At 45.7% G+C, this 20,272-nt stretch overlaps 1 protein-coding gene and 1 non-coding gene across 2 annotated transcripts in view; both read left to right on the top strand.

Moving 5' to 3' along the window:
* The first annotated feature begins 1,209 nt into the window (after positions 1 to 1,209).
* The window catches only part of RS1 (retinoschisin 1), a 27,788-nt gene continuing 8,725 nt past the window's right edge, over positions 1,210 to 20,272 (top strand). The window contains exons 1-5 of the mRNA XM_004382868.1: positions 1,210 to 1,398; positions 1,510 to 1,656; positions 2,134 to 2,302; positions 15,197 to 15,222; positions 15,754 to 15,859. Of these exons, the coding sequence (XP_004382925.1) occupies positions 1,210 to 1,398; positions 1,510 to 1,656; positions 2,134 to 2,302; positions 15,197 to 15,222; positions 15,754 to 15,859 (637 nt within the window). The remainder of the gene's footprint in view (positions 1,399 to 1,509; positions 1,657 to 2,133; positions 2,303 to 15,196; positions 15,223 to 15,753; positions 15,860 to 20,272) is intronic.
* TRNAV-UAC (transfer RNA valine (anticodon UAC)) lies at positions 1,934 to 2,006 on the top strand. Its single transcript has one exon. It is a non-coding gene; the product is annotated as a tRNA-Val (tRNA).

Raw genomic sequence — 20,272 nt, 5'->3', positions numbered from 1 at the left:
CTCATAAGGCTGTTGCACAGGAAGGTATGTGAAAGTAAACCATATTGTACTTTACCAATAATAGTGATTATGACTACATCTTGGGGTGAGGGGAAAGAAACAAAAGTCTCCCTCCTTGTCATAATGGAGAAACAGGAACAAAATCTTTTTCACTAAAGGCAGAAACCTATGTTTCACGCGCTAGTGGTGCACCAGTTTCTTTTCTACATGGAATGTAAGCGTGAGACTTGTCCAAAGCATGGCAAACCCACCCTTTTAACAAAGGCAAACAAGAGCTGGCGGGAAAGCAGAGCACTCGCTAGAGACACAAACCAGAACACACCTGGCGAGTGTAATTTTAGGCCCAATTCTTGGCAGCATTGGACCGACAGGGGTTTGAAAACAAGTGGGATGTAGTTATTATGGAGCTTTCTGGGAGTCATTACAGCTCACTGTCCAGCAGGAAACATGGAGCTTTTCCGAATTCGTCCTTTGGCTAGTGGCTCCGGAAGGGTCATCTCATGGCTCACAATCTAAGCCTCAAGCGCTCAAGTGGCCTCTCGGAATGCATGAACAAAAAGGCAGACTGGAAGGAGACCTTGATGAATCTTACAGGGTGCTGAGGACACAGGAAACCTGGTACTAGAAAACCCAAGCTTTAGCTGCAGACCTGCCTCTAACAGTTTCTGTGGAAGAATTACATGGCAGATGACTGCCTCCATTTTCCCACCTGGGAGGCAGACATAATATTTAGACCCAGAGGTGAAAGGGGGAGTGTCTAGTCCAACCCAGGCATTTCACAAAGGAGGTCATTGAGGCCTGGCAGGTGAACTGACTAGCTCAAAAGCACATAGCTAGTGAGTAGTCAAGACACGACTAGAATCCAGATCTTGACCCCTGGAAGAGTGCTCCTTCCGCACACCTGTTTCTTCCAGGGACCTTCCCAGGAAGACAGGAGTCGGCTGAGGGGGCTGCTTTCCTACATGACATTGACGACGAAAACTAAGAAGGGAGACCGTCCAGGAGACCCCTCTGTAAGGGAGGGCCCGGCACCCGCTCCAGACTACACACCTTCCGCAAGCACAGCAGCGGCGGCAGGGGCCGCTCCCCGCACGCTGAGTTAATGCTCTGCTGGCACCGTCCTGAAATTCTTAATAACTTATGAACAAGGGTCTGGCATTTTCCTTTTGCACTGGGCCCCTCAAATTGCTTCATCCACCTGCAGCCATAATGGGGGCTTGGCCTGTCTACACCACACCGCCTCCCCACCCCGGGGCTGGGAGCCCGTTACCACAGACAAGACCAAACCAGCCCCTGCAATTATCAGATGCTCTGCGGCTTCGGCGAGGGGGAGCGCTGTGGAAACGGTCAGGGAAGTTTCGGAGGCCGGCGACTAACCCGACACTTTTTCAACCCCTGGCAAAATAAACTCCGATAATAAAAGTACTGCCCCCGGCCGCCCCTGAAACCTGCGCTGCCTCAATCTTTGGCTCCAAGTGGCGCACCTGTCCCCCCTGCTCCGGACTCCAGTGCAGCCGGAAGCGCCGACGGCTTGCCTTTCGATGCGGGCAAGGGTCCGGGGCCGCGAGGCTCGGTGTGCCAGGGGTAGAATGTGGAAAGCGCGGGTCCCTCGCGGCTGAGGGGAACTGCCTGAACGCGCCGGGGGCTGAGGGAAAGGTTGGGGAGGGGTGACTAGGGGGCGGTGCGCGCGGCTAACCAGGGGCCTGGGCCTTGCCCAGGTCACAAGGGCCGCGAGCCTTGTGGCAGGGAACGGGAGCGGCCCTCAAGCCGGGGCCGGGGCGGGGACCTCCGTCACTTTGCCTCACAGACGGTACGGGGAGGCGGGGCGAGGCACTGCGAGGGTGGGGCTCCGTTGGAGGGGCGGGGCCACGGCAGAGAAGTAGGTCTGATGTATGACCATGAATAAACTAATGACAATTGTGTGGCTCGTGAAGGTTCCGTAGTGTAGCGGTTATCACGTCTGCTTTACACGCAGAAGGCCCTGGGTTCGAGCCCCAGCGGAACCACCGTTAGAGTGTACAATCCTCGTTTTTAATGTATCCCTTGATATTTAGGGGCAAAAACTGAAGAGCAAAGATAAAGTGATTTTATTGCTCCCTTCTTTTTTTATTTTTTGCTACGTTTTCATCGCAGAAGCGAAATGACAGATACCCTCTCCTCCGATCGCTCCAGATCGCGGCCGCCATCGCCCGGCCTGCAAAACAACCGAGGGAGGGGGCCGGGCCGAGTCACCCTCGCCTCCTAGTTCTCTCGGGCGGCCTGGGACAATCGGCCGCTCGTGGGAAGAAGACGACCCGGGCAAGTCAGGACAGGACGGTTCCCAAAAGCCTCCAGCTAAAGCATGGCAAGAGAACATCGCTTTCATTGCAGTTGAATTATTAAAGGTTCTGACATTTCTCATTAAACTCTAAAATATAGAGCAGGAAAAAAAAAACCCACCGTTCTCTTCTTTTTAATATAACAGTAGGGTTTGTTGAATAGACATTAGTCTGTTTAATGAGGAATCTCATCACACAGAATAGAACAAGTGTCAGGCTTGTAGACATCCAATAAGTGCTGGTTGAAACGTTTCTCTGGTTCCTTTTTGCTCCTCTTTATTTGAAAGTTTAATTTGAAGCGGCTTTTTATGATTATTATTTTTAATGCTGGCAGTTTTATCTTTGACAAGAGGAACCAAGGGAAGGTGTTTGGGGCCCTGTGGGGCCTGAGGGTGTGGGCTAGGGGTGGGATGGTATGGTGATGGCAAAGAACTAAAAGAGGAAGGAGAAACCCAGTCTTTATATACATTTGTCCATATAGTTTTGCTCATACGGTGTATACATTTGCATCCTTTTCTAACTCGAGTATAACACGATTGTCCGTGTTATTACAATTACTTCATCAACTTTATTCTTAATGGCTATGTAAAAAAATAAACAAATAAATTATTGCTGTCGAGGCGATTCCAACTCATAGCGACCCTACAGAACAGAGTAGAACCGCCCCCTTAGGGTTTCCAAGCAGCAGCAGGTGGATTCCAACTGCCGAGCTTATCGTTAGTAGCCAAGCTCTTAACCACTGTACCACCAGGGCTCAGTAGCTAATTGTGTCAAAACGCTCGGCTGCTAACCGAAAAGTCGCCGGTTCGAACCCACCCAGCAGCTCCACGGGAGAAAAGACCTGGCAATCTACTCTCTTAAAGATTAAAACCAAACCCACTGCGGTGGAGTCAATTTGGACTCATAGTGACCCTGTAGGGCCGAGTAGAACGGCCCCATAAGGTTTCCAAGGATGTAATCTTTACGGAAATCGACTACCACATCTTTCTCTCTCAGAGCTACTGGGTTCCAACTGCTGACCTTTTTTAGTCAGCAGCAGAGTGCTTTAACCACTGCCCCACCAGGGCTCCTTTCGTCAGAATTACAGCCTAGGAAACACTATGGGGGCAGTTCTCCTCTGTCATATAAGGTCACTATGAGTCAGAATTGACTATAAGGCACACAACAACAATTAGGTCAAGCACTGTTGTAAGCATTTTGCATATACCATCCGATATAATTCTCAAGATAGCTCTATGATGTAGGAATTATTATCACTGTTTTTACAGACGAGAAAATTGAGGCCCAGAAAAGTTAAGTAACTTGTCCAAGGTCACATAGCAAGTAAGAAGTGGTAGAACTGGGATTTGCACCCAGTGGGGCTGAGAATCTGTGCTCTCAAGTGCTGTGCTGCCTCTCATAATTTACTTAAACCAATCTCCTAGTCTTGGCCATTTAGATTGTTTCCAATCTTCTGTTATTAGAAGGAACACAGCAGTGTACATCTTAGTGGGTAACTGTTCCCCTCCAAATTTAGTATGTTACTGAATGAATAGGTAGGAACATGATACTAAATTGCTTCCTAAGAGGTGAATCTATGTCATTTTCAGAGAATTCAAGAATGCTAGTGCTTGTGGTAGCCCCGGTGGTGCAGTGGTTAAGAGCTCAGCTGCTAACTAAAAGGTAGGCAGTTCAAATCCAACAGCCGGTCCTTGGAAACCCGATGGGGGTGGTTCTAGTCTGCCCTATAGCGTGGGAATCCCTTGGACAGCAACTGGAGAGTGCTTGCTGGCAGGAAATTGCTCAAGGTCACTCCCCAACAAGATGATGGCAGAGAAAGGATTAAGTCCTGCGCCTTCTAATTCTAGTTTCTATTTCCCTCCACTGCTTCCCTTACATTTAAAGATAGAATAAAACCACTATCTTCCTTGGCTAAACCAACCTCAGTTGGCATTAGCATCTTCTCTGAGACTTCCTTGTTGAGGAAGGTAACTCTGTGGGTTAACTTGATGGGGCTAAGCCCAAACCCTAAGAACTAAATGGAATAAGATGCTTAATGAGGCCAGTGCTCAAGTTAATCCCCTGCTCTTGGGGAAGCTCTGCATTTTAGTCAGGAAGCGCTTCGGCCAGGACAAGGGGAAAATGCCACGCAAGGTGGAAGGCTTCTTGTTATTACTTCTCTTTGGCTACGAAGGTATGTGCTATTCAACCATTATCATTAATTAAATCCTTAATCATGCAACTGAACTCCTAATATAATTGAAATACAACCAGATTTATAAAAAAAAAATCATTATCAATTAGCAGCACATGTTAATTCACATGTGTTGTTAGCTAACAACTGTATTTGTGTGGATGCGGTCTTCTTCGTCTTGCCACTGGCTTTCCTTCAAAGTTCAAACAATGCTTAAAATGGCAACGAAAGAAGGAAGGGTCTCAGGAACTGTATAAAATAGCTACAAATTGCAACAATGAATAAGAAAGTGTGGCAAATTCTCAAAATTTGTTAGGAGTCAAAGAGTGATTGTATAATTTAATCTTTCACACTGGGACGATTTGGAAGGTAGAGTGGATGCTATTAATAATTCTGCTGGGACAACAGGTATAAACCAGGACTGTCCCAGGAAAATCGGGATGTAAGGTCACCCTAGTTTAAATATGGATTAACACACGGAGTACCACTGGACTCTAATCCAACTCAGAGTCAGAAACTCCCAAAGACTCAATATACTCACTGAATTTTAAATTTCTAAATATAGCTCTGGTAGGAGTAGCGATATGCTTAAACAAGGACAAATTAAAGGCAAATCTTTAAAATGTCATCCAAATGTAAGTTTTATATACTCTCTCAATCTTTGAAATAATACTCTATCACGGCTCTCTCAAGTCTGAAGTACCCATCAACTCAGAAGTTCTAGGCCTTCCTTTTTAGGTTCATTCCAGGTATTAGAAATTAGTTGAATGTCTTGTCCTTGGTCATTGCGTATTTATGTATATTCAGAAAATAAACAAAGAGGGCAGGGAGGCGGAGGCCTCTGCGCTTCGCCAATGACCTCCCAAGGTGGAAAGACCTGACTAAACTCACAAAAGTAGAGTCAGAATTCCTGGTTTGAAACATGCGCCTCTCTACGCCATCACGGTAACTAGCAGAGTACCTGCTTTCATGATTCCCGGTTCCCCATCTTGTGACTTTTGTTATTTAGTTACATTTCACAGTATCCTGGAGGACCTTGAAAACATAATCCCAAGGTCATTTTCCAAACCCCAAGATTATTTCTAAATTGTTGCTGTTGTTAGTTACTGTTGAGTTGATTCCAGCTCATGGTGACCCCATGTGTTACAACGGCTCCATAGAGTTTTTTAGCTGTAATCTTTATGAAGCAGATCACCAGGCCTTTTCTTCTGCGGTACTGCTGGGTGGATTCGAATCGCCAGCCTTTAGGTTAGCAGTTGAGCACAAACCATTTGCGCCACCTATTTCTAAGTTGTTGTTAGTTGCCATTGAGTTGATTCCAACTCATAGCAACCCCATGTGTTTCAGAGTAGAACTGCACTGCATAGGATTTTCAAGGCTGAGACCTTTTGGAAGCAGATCACCAGGCCTTACATCCTAGGTGCCTCTGGGTGGGTTTGAACCGCCAACCTTTTGGTGAGTAGGGATCATTTAACGAATTGTCATTTTTTTTTTTTCAGTTGAGAGTCAGGACCTTGTCCCAGTAACTCTTTATTCTTTAAAATGCTTCTGAGTTTTTGTTTTTTCCCTTTACTCCTCACCCTTTCCTCAGCAAGAAAATATAAACAGAGCTGAGGTCCAAATACCCCAGTTCTCAGATATCCACAGGGCTCACCCTTAAATTTCTCTTCTTTGTCATTCACACTGAGATTGATTCTTTCATTCAATAACCCATCCCTGAGTACCTGCTGTGGGTCAAACATTGTGTGCGAACTTGACACACAGAGCAGACCCTTGTTGCTTTCGCCATGCTGATTCTGACAACCTTGCTCTGTGACCCCAAAATGGGAAGAAGTTCTATAAAAGTTTACCAGTTCATTTTAAAATAGGCCTGTCCGTTAGAGCTGCACTTCTTCTCTTCAGTGGATATAAGTAATAAATGACACACGGTCCGCAGGCACAGAGCACAGCACTCTTTCCTGTTCTATAGCTTACCAATATTTGTGCATGACTGGGGAACTCCAGAAATTTCCGCAAAGAGCAGAGAATAGCACCTATTCAGGTGGAATGCAATGTGGGCCGATGGGGAAGCTTAAGTTTTCTTACCCACCTAACTCTGCCCCTCTGCCTTCACCAACTGGAAGGAAACCAGCCAACCAAAACTGGCCAGTGTGGCTTGGTGACCTACTGTGCACTCAACTCTGAGCTAGAGGGATGCTCCAGGGGACAGAGAAAAAATACAGGACACGCTCCCTCGCTTTAGCAGTTTACAATCCAGAAGGAGAAATAAGGTCACATGCATGGAAAAGATGTATCCATTGCACAAATGGGAACCTTAAGACAAAGGTTCTTTGTCTAGTTTACTCTTGATGGTTGGTTTCTGTCCCACAGTGCCAGTGGCTCCTCATTACAGTGAAATAAGGTAAATGGATTGACTTCACTTCTATTTTGATTGAGGGTTCCTTTGCGAATGTGCAAATCATTAGAGTAAAGCACTGTCTAGGTTTTATAATTGAAGTAGGCTTCTAGTTATCTTCCATTGTACATTCTGGGTTAAATGCCAGTGATGATTTTCAAGACATCTATTTTATTTAAATATATTAGTCTATTACTCGGTCACGTTTATTATATAAAAACAAAAACAATCTCACCAAAACTCATCCTACAGATGAGTGCGCCCCTCCACAAGTGTGTTAACTACCCAGGGATGGTAGATTTTTTTTAAAAACCAACTTTATTGAGATGTTATTTACATACCATTAAATTCGTCCATTTAAAGAGTACAATTCAACGATTTTAGTATATTCACAAGGTTATGCAACCATCACACTATCTAATTTCAGATCATTTTTCATCACCCCAGAAAGAAACCCCACACCCATTAGCAGTTACTCCCCATTCCCCCCTCCTCCAGCCCCCTAGCAACCACTAATCTACTTTCTGTCTCTATGGACTTGCTGATTCTGGACATTTCATATAAATGGAATCATACAAAATATGACCTTTTGTCATTCATTTAGCATAATATTTTCGACTTTCATCCATGTTGAAGCAGGTATGGAAAGTAGATTTATCCACGAATATGCCTGTTCCCTAAAATAGTAACACTTTTCACACTGCATGCAAATTCGCTTCTTCCTTCTCTGCAGCCTGCTGTTTTCTCCTGTGTCTTATTCTTGTTCCTCAAGTAGTTTGGAAGCTGGCTACAAACAGTTTTTATCATTCATAATTTTATGCTTTTCTCCTCGGTTTCATCTGCTTCCATGGGAAGGAAAGCTTTGTATTTAGTGAAAACTAATCAGAGAGACTAGAATAGTCTTTCCTAGGTACGCCTGATCCAAGCCATGGTATTTTCAGTTGCCTCATATGCATGCAAAAGCTGGATAATGAATAAGGAAGACCCAAGAAGAACTGATGCCTTTGAATTATGGTGTTGGTGAAGAATCTTGAATATACCATGGACTGCCAGAAGAACGAACAAATCTGTCTTGGAAGAAGCACAGCCAGACTGCTCCTTAGAAGGTAGGATGATAAGACTTCATCTCACGTACTTTGGACATGTTATCAGGAGGGACCAGTCCCTGGAGAAGGACATCATGTTTGGTAAGGTAGAGGGTCAGCGAAAAAGAGGAAGACCCTCAACGCGATGGATTGACAACAACGGACTCAAGCATAGCAACGATTGTGAGAATGGCGCAGGACCGGGCAGTGTTTCGTTCTGTTGTACATAGGGTCACTATGAGTCGGAACCAACTCGACAGCATCTAACAACAACAACGTTGTGTGTTTAACATATGCTTTTCCTCTTGCATTTACAAGGAACATTTTAAGAAACAGGCATGCCTTGAATGTTTCAGCTGTGGTAACTAGGGTTTCCCCATGGATTGGCCCTTTGGGCAAAAGGACAGCATGATCCCATATTGTATAAATCTCACACTGGTGAGTGGCAGACCTCTCTGACTCTATAGTGGAGACTTATGGCCTGCCGAAGAATCTCGAAAACAATCCAAGCAGGGAGAAGAATGTGCAACCACAGGCTCTAAAGCCTTTCTTATTTTTCCTTTAAAGGCTGACATGTTTTCTTTCCTTCATGTCAACAATGTTATTTTCTGGTATTATAATATGTTATAGTCAAAAAATGCTTTTGTTCTCCAGTTTTTTTGGTGATTAAAACATTCGGGGGTGGGGAGGGTTGGTTACAGCCGCCACGTTGCTGCTCCTTTGGTGATAGCGTCTGTAAAATGCTTGTTGTTCCTTCTCTCTCTGCTCATTTCCATAAGGATCTGGCGCCTCAGAACCCCAGGCTGCCTACAGACAAATGCTTTCTGGGGAGGGCAGCCTGGGGGGGAAAAAAACGCAAGAAATCTGCCCAACATCTGATTCAGCACAGGAATTGGCTCTGAAACCTCCTCTTAGCCTTCATCCTCTCCATAGGTAGACAGTGACGGAATCCTCCCCGCCTCCCCAACTTTTTGCCTTCTGCTTTGTTTCCACAGAAGGCGGGAACTCCTCCAGGGCCCCCCCATGGATGCTGGGTAATGCAAATGGGCCCAGCCGGCAGGGACATGAGAAGGGTTGGCTGAGCCTCTTTTGAACACTGGGTTTGCTCAGTTGCAGCTGAAGAGACCCTCTTCAATGACAAACATGACCTCTGGACCAAACTGGTTTGGTTATTAAGGCCACTCTGTCAGTAACCGACACCCCTCGCCTCTGGTCCACCAAAAGAGGGTCTTGGCACAATTGATGTTTGCCCGACAGGGCCTTTCAGAAACTGCATTTCAGCCTTCCCCAGCTTTTCTTGAAGATGGGGCTGTAGGGTAGAGTGCCTTCTGGATTAACCAACCCCCAAGCCAGCTAGATACTAATTGCTCATCCATTTTGTACTTCATGGTGCACAGCTGCTGACTGAGGTTATGGGTACCATCCGGCCTTTATGTGCTTTCCCCTAAACTACAGATGTGTCCAGGCTGCTGCTTACGTCAAAACTTGGGTGTCCCACAGACCTCCCAAGCTTACCACCACCACCAGTTACCGTCGAGTTGATTCCGACTCATGGCAACCCCATGTGTGTCAGAGTAGAACTGTGCTCCACAGGGTTTTCAATGGTTGATTTTTCAGAAGTAGATCTCCAGGGCTTTCTTCTGAGATGCCTCTGAGTGGACTCAAACCCCCAACCTTTTGGTTAGCAACTGAGCACTTTAACCGTTTGTACCACCCAGGGACGCCAACTTACTCTCAGGGACTCCCAAACTTACTATATCCCAAACAGAACATCTCTCAAACAGACACACCTCTCAAAATTCCTGCTCCCCTAAAACCTTCTCCACCTCAGTAAATGGCAGCTCCATCCTCCCAGCTGCTCAGGCCTCAAACTAGTCAGAATGCAGCCACTTCTCATCACCCTACTGCCACCCTCCCGGGCAGAGTCCCCATCATCTCTTGCCTGGATGAGGGCCAAAACTTACTGCCATCAAGTCAATTCCAACTCATAGCCACCCTATAGGACAGAGTAGAAGTGCCCCATAGGGTTTCCAAGGCTGTAAATCTTTATGGAAGCAGACTGCCACAATTTCTCCTGTGGAGCCACTGGTGGTTTCGAACCACTGACCTTTGGGTTAGCAGTTGATCACTTTAACCACTTCACCATCAGGACTCCTCACTCTCCACCAAATTGGACTTTGCTTCCACCCTTGCCCGTACAGTTTGGCTACATAGAGCAGCCAGAGGGCACCCCTTGGAACATGGTCAGATCAGATCCCTCCTCTGCTCCAATCCCTCCCATGGTGCACCAAGGTAAATGCCAAAGTTCTCATCAAGGCCCACAAGGCCCTCCGTGACCTGCCTCCCTTCCCTCCCCCACTGCTCCCCTCATCTCCATCCACATCTCTTCTTTATGCACTGGCTCCAGCCCCAGGGCCTCTTTGCTGTTCCTAGAACTTGGTAAGCTCATGCTAGCCTCAGGGACTTTGCACTTGTTATTCCCTCTGCCCAGAATGCTTTCCCCCAACATATCTCACCTCCTTCAGGTCTTTGCTCCAACACCATCTTCTCAGTGAGGGCTTCCCAAAGCCTAAAAGTACACTCACTGTCCCCCCACTTCGCTGCTTTCTTTTTCTTCATAGCAGTCATCATCACTTTACATCCTACATATTTATTCATTCATTCATTGATTATCTCCTCCCCCCACTAGACTATAAGCTCTAAGAGGGCAGGTGTTTTTTTCTGTTTTGTTTACTGTTGTACCCCCAGCTCCTAAAGCCGGGCCTGGAATATAGTAGACGTTCAACGAACACTAGTTGAATGAATGAATGAATGAATGAATGCATTGTGCACGTCATTAGCAATTATCCCTTATATCAATTTCTATAATTGTACAGCTGCTTACATAAACCTGTGGACAAGAAAGAGGTGAAACACCAAGGCCAGAGCAAGTGGTGAGCTCTACCTGGGAAGACAGGAAAGGTCCTCTTCATGGAGAAGGGGAGAAGTCTGGGGTGGGGGACATTCCAAGCAAAGAAATTACATGGACAGAGGCATGGAGGCCTGAAACAGACAGCCTGGCCCATTTGAGGAACTGCAAGTAGTACAGTGTGCAAAGGATAAATCTGGAGAGGTAGGCAGAGGCCAGACCACAGGGATCCCCTGAAGGACACATTATTATTATACCCATTTTTGTTGTTGTTGGGTACTGTCGAGTCGATTCTAACTCATGGTGATCCCATGTGACGGAGTAGAACTGCCCCATAGGGTTTCCTAGGCTGTAATCTTTATGGGAGCAGATCACCAGGTCTTTTCTCCTGCGGAGCCACGGGGTGGGTTTGAACCACCCACCTTTCGGTTAAGCAGCCGAGTGCTTAACCGTTGCACCACCAGGGCTCTGAGGAAATGAAGAGTTAAGGTCGTACAAGAAATAAAGTCAGAGGTGGAACTTGGCTTCTGGATCTCTCTCATTCTTAGGCAAAGGGTTGTTTTTTTAAAAAATCTTATTGTGTTTTAGGTGAAAGTTTATAGCTCAAGTTAGTTTCTCATTCAAAAATTTATACACAAATTGTTTTGTGACCTTGGTTGCAATCCCCGCAATGTGTCAGCACTCTCCCCCTTTCCCTTTCCACCCTGGGTTCTCTGTGCCCATTCGTCCAGCTTTCCTGTCCCTTCCTGCCATCTCATCTTTTAGGCAGGTGTTGCCTATCTGGTCTCATATACCTGATTGATCTAAAAAGCATGTTCCTCACGCGTGTTATTGTTTGTTTCATAGGCCTGTCTAATCTTTTGCTGAAAGGTGGACTTTGGGAGAGGCTTCAGTTCTGCGTTAGCAGGGTGTCCGGGGGCCATAGTCTCAGGAGTCACCGAAGGGTTTTGAGCAGGAGTGTGACACAATCAGGTTTGCAGTTTTATTCCACTGGCAGCAAGGAGGATGGGTCAGGCGACATCTCTCTTCAGCAGGGAGAGTATCCAGGGAGAGAGGATGGGGGCCTAAAACCAGGCAGTGGCAGTGGGGATGGAGAGGTGAGAATGTCTATGGTAGCCACTAAATGTGAGGGTTAGGAAAAGGAGGAAGCTAGGATGACTCCCAGGTCTCTGGGTGGGGTGGTAGGTGGATGGCAGAGCCATTCAGCAGGGTAAGAAATAGAGAAAAAAGAATAGGTCTGAGGAAGGAGCTAATGAGTTCCATTTTAAAAAATCCTTTTATTGACATAATATACATATAGTTTATTGAAGTATAATATATACACAGAAGAGTACACTTAAGTGTACAGATCAATGAATTTTCACAACTGGACACATCCATGTAACCAGCACCCAGATCAAACACCAAAACATTACCAGCCCCCCATACACCATCTTGGTGCTTCCTCCCTGCCACTTCGGGCCCCAAGTGTAACCAGTATCCTGATGTTGAACAGCATAGATCGAGTTTGCCTGTTTTGTACATTTAAATGGATTCATAGGGTGTATCCTCCTTAGCATCTGATTTCTTTCACTCAGCATCACGGTTGTAAGATGCATCCATATTATGGCATGTAGTTGTAGATTGTCCATTCCCATTGCAGGATCATGTTCCATTGTGTGACTATACCACAATGGATCCATTTCACTCTTGATGGACCATATGAGTGTTCCCAGTTTTGGGTATTACAAATACTGCTGCTATGAATAAGCTAGGACATGAGATTTTTTTGTTCGTTTGTTTGGTTGGTTGGTTTTGTTTCTTTTGAGAACATATGTATGCATTTCCAGTGGGTAAATACTTAGGAGCGGAATTGCTGGGTCATAGGGCACATGTATGTTCAGCCCTAGTATAAATTGCCCAACAGTCTTCTAAAGACGTTATATCAGCTTGCACTCCCACCAGCAACATATAAGAGTTGAGGTTACTCCACAGCCTTGCTGAGTCCAGTTTTAGATAGTAAGAGACATCTATGTGGAGATATCCAGCAGGCCACTCAGTACATGAGTCTGAATTTTAGTTTCACCACACTTATGGGGTGTGGAGAGGAAGCAGGGCTCTCAGAGGAGACTGAGAAGGATTATTCAGAGTGGTGAAAGAATGAGGTGAGCAGTGTTATGGAATTAAAGGAAGATGGGAAGGACTGACAGCAACCAACGCTGCAGAGTGAAGATGTAAGACCAGTGTTGAGAAAAGTCCACTGGATTTGAAAATAAGAAGTCATCAGTAACTTCTTTTGCCAGCACAGGGCTTGGCACTGTGGTACTGTGGTGGTCTCCTATGAAAATGGCACTCCCTAACCCTCATTGTTGCCTGAGAGTGTCAACTCTGCCCATAGTGGGCGGGCCAGGGAGTCCCTAGGAATGAATAACCAGTGGAACAAGGGCCTAGGAAAGGCTGGGTGTGGTGGCCGTGGGGTAGAGGTAGCCCTGAATCTTCCCAGGCCAAAAGATATTCCCCCTCTGGGCTCCAATTAGCCTGCCCATAACCCATCAAAGAACCTACACCACGTGCTTTGTCCAGTGGTCTGTTGTCTCCCGGGTCCTCAAGCTCTTTGTGAGCAGAGAGCTAGGCTTCTATTTCAGAAGGCCCAGGCTCTAGTACAGTGCCAGGCTCACAGGGGACACATCAAAGGGTTTGCTGAATGGGTAAATATGTATTATTTAAATGAAGGTGCAATTTGACAAAGATAGCTTTTATAATTATGCTGAAAAAAGATAAGACCACTCCTTTACCCTCTAAAACAATTGGAAAAGTGTTGGCAGGAGTCTTAGTGATTTAAGTTATCTAGTGCTGCTATAACAGAAATACCACATGTGGGTGGCTTTAACAAACAAATTTATTTTCTCACAGTTTAGGAGGTTGGAATTCCGAATTCAGGGCACTGGCTCTAAAGGAAGGCTTTATCTCTCTGTCAGCTCTGGAGGAAGGTCCTTGTCTCTTTTCAGCTACCATTTCTTGGTTCCTTGGAGACCTCATGTGGCATGGCATCTATCTTCCCCCATCGGTGCTTGCTTGCTTCTCCGCGTGCTCAATCTGCTCTTTTTATATCTCAGAAGAGATTGATTTAAGACATACCCTACACTAATACCGTTTCATTAACATAACAAAGAAAATTCATTCCCAAATGGGATTATAACCACAGGTATAGGGGTTAGGATTTACAATATGTACTTTTGGGGGACACAATTCAATCCATAACAGTGGGCATTAGATTCACTTTTTAAATAGGAAAGGTTGGTGGTCCGAACCCACCAGCCACTCCACGGGAGAAAGACCTGGCAATCTGCTTCCGTAAAGATTACAGCCTTGGAAACCCTATGGGGTAGCTCTCCTCTGTCCAGTAAGGTCGCTTACAAGTAGGAATCAACTCGAAGGCAATGTATTTTTTTTTATACCTGTGGTTATAATCTCATTTAGGAATGGGTTTTGTTATGTTAATGAGGCAGTATTAGCATAGGTTGTGTCTTGAGTCAATCTATTTTGAGATATAAAAAGAACAGATTAGCCATAGAGAGGCAAGCAGAGATGGGGGAAGATAGATGCCATGCCACATGAAGATCACCAAGGAGTCAAGGAACAGAAGCTGAAGAGACAAGAACCTTCCTCCAGAGCCGACGGAGAGAGAAAGCTTTCCCCTAGAGCTGGCACCCTGAATTTGGACTTCTAGGCTCCAAAACTGTCAGAAAATAAATTTCTGTTTGCTCAAGCCACGCACTTATGGTATTTCTGTTACAGCGGCACTAGATAACTAAGACAATTATGTAAACTGGGGACCAACTCCTGACTAGCACACCAGGGCTGATCATAAGGAAGAGTTAATAACTAAAGGGAAAAACTCAAATTGTTAATTTCAAGTGGAAAAAGAAAGCAAGACACATGATCATTTACATAGTAGGTTCTCAAATATGTTAAAAAAATATGCATAGAAAAAAGACTGGAAAGATTTATACTAGAATGTTAACAGTGTTGCCTTTGGGTGGTGAGAAAAATAGGTGCTTTCTCTCCCTTTTTGCTACTTTAATGAACTTCTCAAAATTCTATAATGAGCAATAATTATCATCATCATCATCATCCTGTTCTTCGTTTCATTTTGCGCTCCCTAGTTTCTCAGCATCTGTGGATGTTTTTCCTGGCAGATAGTTACTTAGCTTGATGTCTTCAGAAAGGAGCTTTGTTAACTTTTACGAGGCTATTTTCATTTCACTTTTCCATACCATGAATCGGTTGTTGAATGCCTTTTTAACTTGAGTTTTCCTCTCTTGTTCTTTTGCTCAGCCATACTTGGACTATCATCTACCGAGGTATGTTACAGTAAGAAAGCCAGAATTTACACAGAGACAAGTTTTTGAAGATTTTTTCCTAGCCAAAAATATTTACAGGATTATCACATTTAAAAAAAAAAAAAGCATATTAAAGGCTTTTTTTTTTTCCCTGGTGGTGGCAATATCACGTTTTCTGGGCAAGTTCCAAGACTGGTATTTTAATAAGTGAATGAAAGTAAACCAGGTCTTAAATCAGATGGTAGAATCTTGAATCTAGCACCTTTTAAAATTGGATACCCAGATAGAAGCTTCCAGGGGATGGGCAGGGAAGCCAGCTTTGGATTACTCTAATGGGGTAAACATTGCCCTGTACATGGGTGTGTCTATGAAAATATTAGCTGGTCGCCCACGTAGCAGCAATGTGTTTGTTCAGAATCAAAGTTAAATGGCAACTGTATTAAGGCTGGATTGATAGTTCTGGTTTCTGACAATGAACTTCCCAGGGGTACTGACCACAGTTGCCTTTGAAAGTGACTTTTCTGACATTTCTGTCTCTCTGGGTTCCTGTAGGATGAGGGCGAGGACCCCTGGTACCACAAAGCTTGCAAGTGCGATTGCCAAGGTAGCGCCAATGCTCTGTGGTCTGCGGGAGCCACCTCCTTAGACTGCATACCAGGTAAGTGTCCCCTCTTCTTGGGGCACCGGATCGTAACAGTCCTTGGGAACGCCTTACTTTTTCTCCTTCTTTCAATGCTCTGCTATAGGTTTTCTCCAGTTGGCCTCCAAGCTGAAAATCCCACAACCACCACTGTGTCAACAAACTGTACTGATGGCTCTCTACCTGGCATGGGCAGACAGGAGCTAGGGCCTAACTTTCAATACACTAGATGAATGAGACGTATGTACAATGAATCAATGGTAGGCAGCATGGAGTTTTGGGAAGAGCACAGGCTTTAGAGCCAGAAAGCCCAGGGTTGGAATCCTGGCCGCATCATTCATTCATGCCAGGAATCCTGCTTTCTTCTTCTGCCAAATAGTGGTAATAGGACTGTGCCTGGATATTTACTTCTCACTATATATCCATGTGCTAGTTTCTGGGTAGGAACCCTGGTGGCGCAGTGGCTAAGCACTCGGCTACTAAACAAAAGGTTGGTGGTTGGAATCCACCAGCCACTCTGCAGAACAAAGATGTGGCAGTCTGTTTCCCTTAAGATTTACAGACTTGGAAACCCTATGGGGCAGTTCTACTCTGTCCTATAGGGTCGTTATGAGTCGGAATCGACTCGATGGCACCCAACAACACAACCCCTTAGAACAGGGTTCAGCAAATTCTGACCCTTGAGTCAAATCCGGCTCACTGCCTGTTTTTGTAAATAAAGTTTTACTGGAACACAGTCATCCTCATTCATTTGCATATTGTCTATGACTGCTCCCACACTAAAAACAAACAAACAAAAAAACCATTGCCGTCAAGTCAATTCTGACTCATAGCGACCCTATAGGACAGAATAGAACTGCCCCACAGTCTTTCCAAGGAGCAGCTGGTGGATCTGAACTGCTGACCTTTTGGTTAGCAGCCAAGCTCTTAACCACTGTGTCACTGGGGCTCCTGCTTCCACACTACAACGGCAGAATTGAGCAGTTGTGACAGAGACCATATGGCCTGCAAAGCCAAAAATATTTGTCTGGCCCTTTACGAAGGAAGTTTGCTGGCCCCTGCCTTACAGAACCCCAAACCAAACCAAACCCGTTGCCATTGAGTTGATTCCAACTCATAGTGATCCTATAGGACAGAGTAGACCTGTCCCATGGGGTTTCCAAGGAGCAGCAGTGGTTAAGAGCTTGGCTGCTGACCAAAAGGTTGGCAGTTCAAACCCACCAGCTGCTCCTTGGAAACTCTATGGGGCAGTTCTACTCTGTCTTACAGGGTTGCTATCAACTCCGTGGCAATGGGCTTGGTTGTTTTTTTTTTTTTGGTTTATTGTGAGTTGGCAGGGGGTTCTGCTCCACTGAACCCCCCAGGGACCCAGGCTGAAGGAGAAGCTGCTATCTCAGTGTGTGGCCTCATCTTCTCCACAGCAGAAAAAGACAGCTGGGAGTTGAGACCCAGCCCTTCAATGCCTCATTTCGGAAGTGGCACTGCTCATGTTGGCTGGAACAACTCACATGGCTCCACCTGACTGCAAGGGGGCTGGGAAAGGTGGGGATGTTCGTGTTGTTGGTTGCCATTGAGTCGATTCCGACTCATGGCGGCCCCATGTGTGCAGAGCAGACTGCTCCATAGGGTTTGTGTGTGTGTGTGTAAAAATGTGTTTTTATTAATAATATTTAACTAATGACTTTATGGAGTATGCCTCTTATTAAATTGTATTTTTAAAATTTAATAATCAAGTTTTTATAATATTACCAGAGGAAGTTTACTTTTGCAACTGTCTATGGAAGGTGGCATTATTTTCTGTGGCAGCAAAAAAGCTATCCCACGTCAAAAGCCTGGAGAAAAAGTAAACTCAGTCTGTAACAGAGGATTAAACAGACTAGTACCCAAAAACCAAACCCGTTGCCGTTGAGTTGATTCTGACTCATAGCGACCCTATAGGACAGAGTAGAAATGCCCCATACGGTTTCCAAGGAGGGGCTGGTGGATTCGAACTGCCAACCTTTTGGTTAGCAGCCGTAGTTCTTAACCACTACATCACCAGACTTTCCAAACAGACTAATAAAAGGTGTCATATTCTCTCCCTAGAGAAGTGTGTTGGCCAAAAAACAGGTAGTAAAAGAGAAAAAAATCTAATGATAATTCAAACAAAATCCCTGAAAAATGAGTATGTAATATGCCAGGAATAAAAAAATCAAGGAATTAGCCCCCTCTCCATAGGGTTTTCAAGGCTGTGACCTTTTGGAAGCAGATTGCCAGGCTTCCTTCCAGAGGTGCCTCTGGTGGGTTCGAACCATCAACCTTTAGGCTAGTAGTCGAGCACTTAACCGTTTTCGCTGCCCAGAGACGCCAAAAAAGAAAAAAAACCCATTGCCGTATTGCCGGGCCCACTGTAGTGCTAAGTAAAGGTTAATTCCTTTTCTTTCTGCCTCAGAGGAAGGAGTGAGCAGACATAATTCTCAGAGGCTTTAGCAGGCCCAGTAACATCTGCCATGCTCAGCTCTTTCCACTGCTCAAAGCCTATTTTACAGAAAACTGTCCTTGCCACTCCGCTCCAGGGTTCTGAGAGGGCCATGAAAATTCACTTTACATTATCTCCTAAAAATAGCTTCAGAAGGGGCAGATTTGTGTGCATGTGTGCGGGCGCGTGTGTGCGCGCGCGTGTGTGCGGGCGCGTGTGTGCGCGCGCGTGTGTGCGGGCGCGTGTGTGCGCGCGCGTGTGTGCGGGCGCGTGTGTGCGGGCGCGTGTGCGCGCGCGTGTGGGGGCGCGCGGGCCTGAGCGCTTCTCTGCATTATTTCATTACATTAGCATTAAAATAGCAAATGGGGGATAGTAACAACGGCTTTGGTGAAATGATGCCTCTGCTGCCTCTGTTTCCTACTTACTGCAAGTGCTTGGTCTCCAAACTAAGTCTGTCATGACTGTTAGGGTGGAGGGCAACAGTGGAGCCCGGTCGCGAGGCAAGCTGGAGGTGCGGTTTAATTCATCGGGCTTCTCCTTACAGAGGAGTCCCTGGGTGGTGCAAACGGTTACTGCACTCGACTGCTCACGGAAAGGTCGGAGGTTCGAGGCCACCCAGAGGTGCTGCAGAAGAAAGGCCTGGCGATCTACGTCCAAAAAAATCAGCCACTGAAAACCCCATGGAGCACAGTTCTACTCTGACACTCGTGAGGTCACCAAGAGTTGGAATCGACTTGACTGGCAACTAGAAAGTTTTCTTTTCACTATCTTTCGTGGCAACTGCTTTGGTTGTTCTCCGTACAGGGCGCCTGATTGCACTCCATGGCCTTGGCTCATGCAGTCATGAAATGGGGTGCAAGATGCCCAGTCCATAGTGACGCATCCTCTGTAATCATCCACTTATACGTCAGTTCAACTCTCTTTTAGCAAGTGCCTTTTATGGGGTCACCATGAGTTGGTGTCAACTCGACAGAAGCAGTTTTTATTATGTGCCAGGCACTGATGGGGATACAAAAATGAAGGCATTGCCCCACCTGGAGAAGCTGACAAATATTCTTTTCGTTAGGAACTGAGGCCTTCTGGAATTTCCTGCCAAGGAAGTGCTTTCTGAGGGGACATTGAAAAGGGATTATTTATGGGGATTGGTGTCACTGACCCAATCAACTGTAAACTCAGGAGGCCAGCCCTGGAGGCCATCACCTACACCTGGGTTTGAGGACTGTGACAAAGACCCTGGTCTCCAGGCTCTCTCCCCTCCACAGATGCCGCGAACTTGAGTACTTGAAGTTCTACAGTTAGACATTCTTTTAGTTCAAGTGCCCTCCTCTGTCCACTCTGTGTATTTGTTTGTTTACAACATAGATACTTCCAGGGAGGAAAAAACACAGCCTTAGTGTTGAGTGGTTGATTTTTTGGTGCTAATTGGTTCTTCTGTGAAGGATGACTCAGGGCAGTGGGGGAATAGCCACCACCTTCCAGAAGTCACCTCTGCCTCACATGCTTTATCTGAGCATCCAAAATGGGGCTTGCTCTCTCTGAATTCTGTGATTCAGCGCTTCCAAAAGAGCCCGTCTTAGGAGAGAAGGTGGCCCTGGAAAGTACATAAGGACAGGCGAGTCACTCTGAGCTGCCCCAGAGGAACTCCCAGGTGTACCTGGGCTGGCCCTCCTCCTGGTTAATGCCCGGGGGGCCCCACCCACAGAGCAGAAGGTGACCCGCTGTTTACATTATGGCTCCTAATCTTCAGCTTAGCGCTATTAAAAGTACTAAAAGATCTGGCTTTTCCACAGTTGAGCCAAGATTACCCCCCAGCACTCTGAGGGGGCGAACAGGGTAGGGAAGGTTTAAAAAGTATAAGAAATCAAATGGTTCACTAATGCTCTACTTTGATTATATATTCTATACCCGATTATACTTAAGTTTATATTCTATTCTGTAAATATTATTCCATGTATTCTATTATTCTACTATAT

This window comes from Trichechus manatus, unplaced genomic scaffold (genome assembly GCF_000243295.1).
Source record: "Trichechus manatus latirostris isolate Lorelei unplaced genomic scaffold, TriManLat1.0 scaffold00100, whole genome shotgun sequence".
In the NCBI taxonomy this organism is placed as follows: domain Eukaryota; kingdom Metazoa; phylum Chordata; class Mammalia; order Sirenia; family Trichechidae; genus Trichechus; species Trichechus manatus.
Note: the sequence above shows the minus strand (reverse complement) of the source record. Positions and strands in the feature narration are given on the sequence as shown.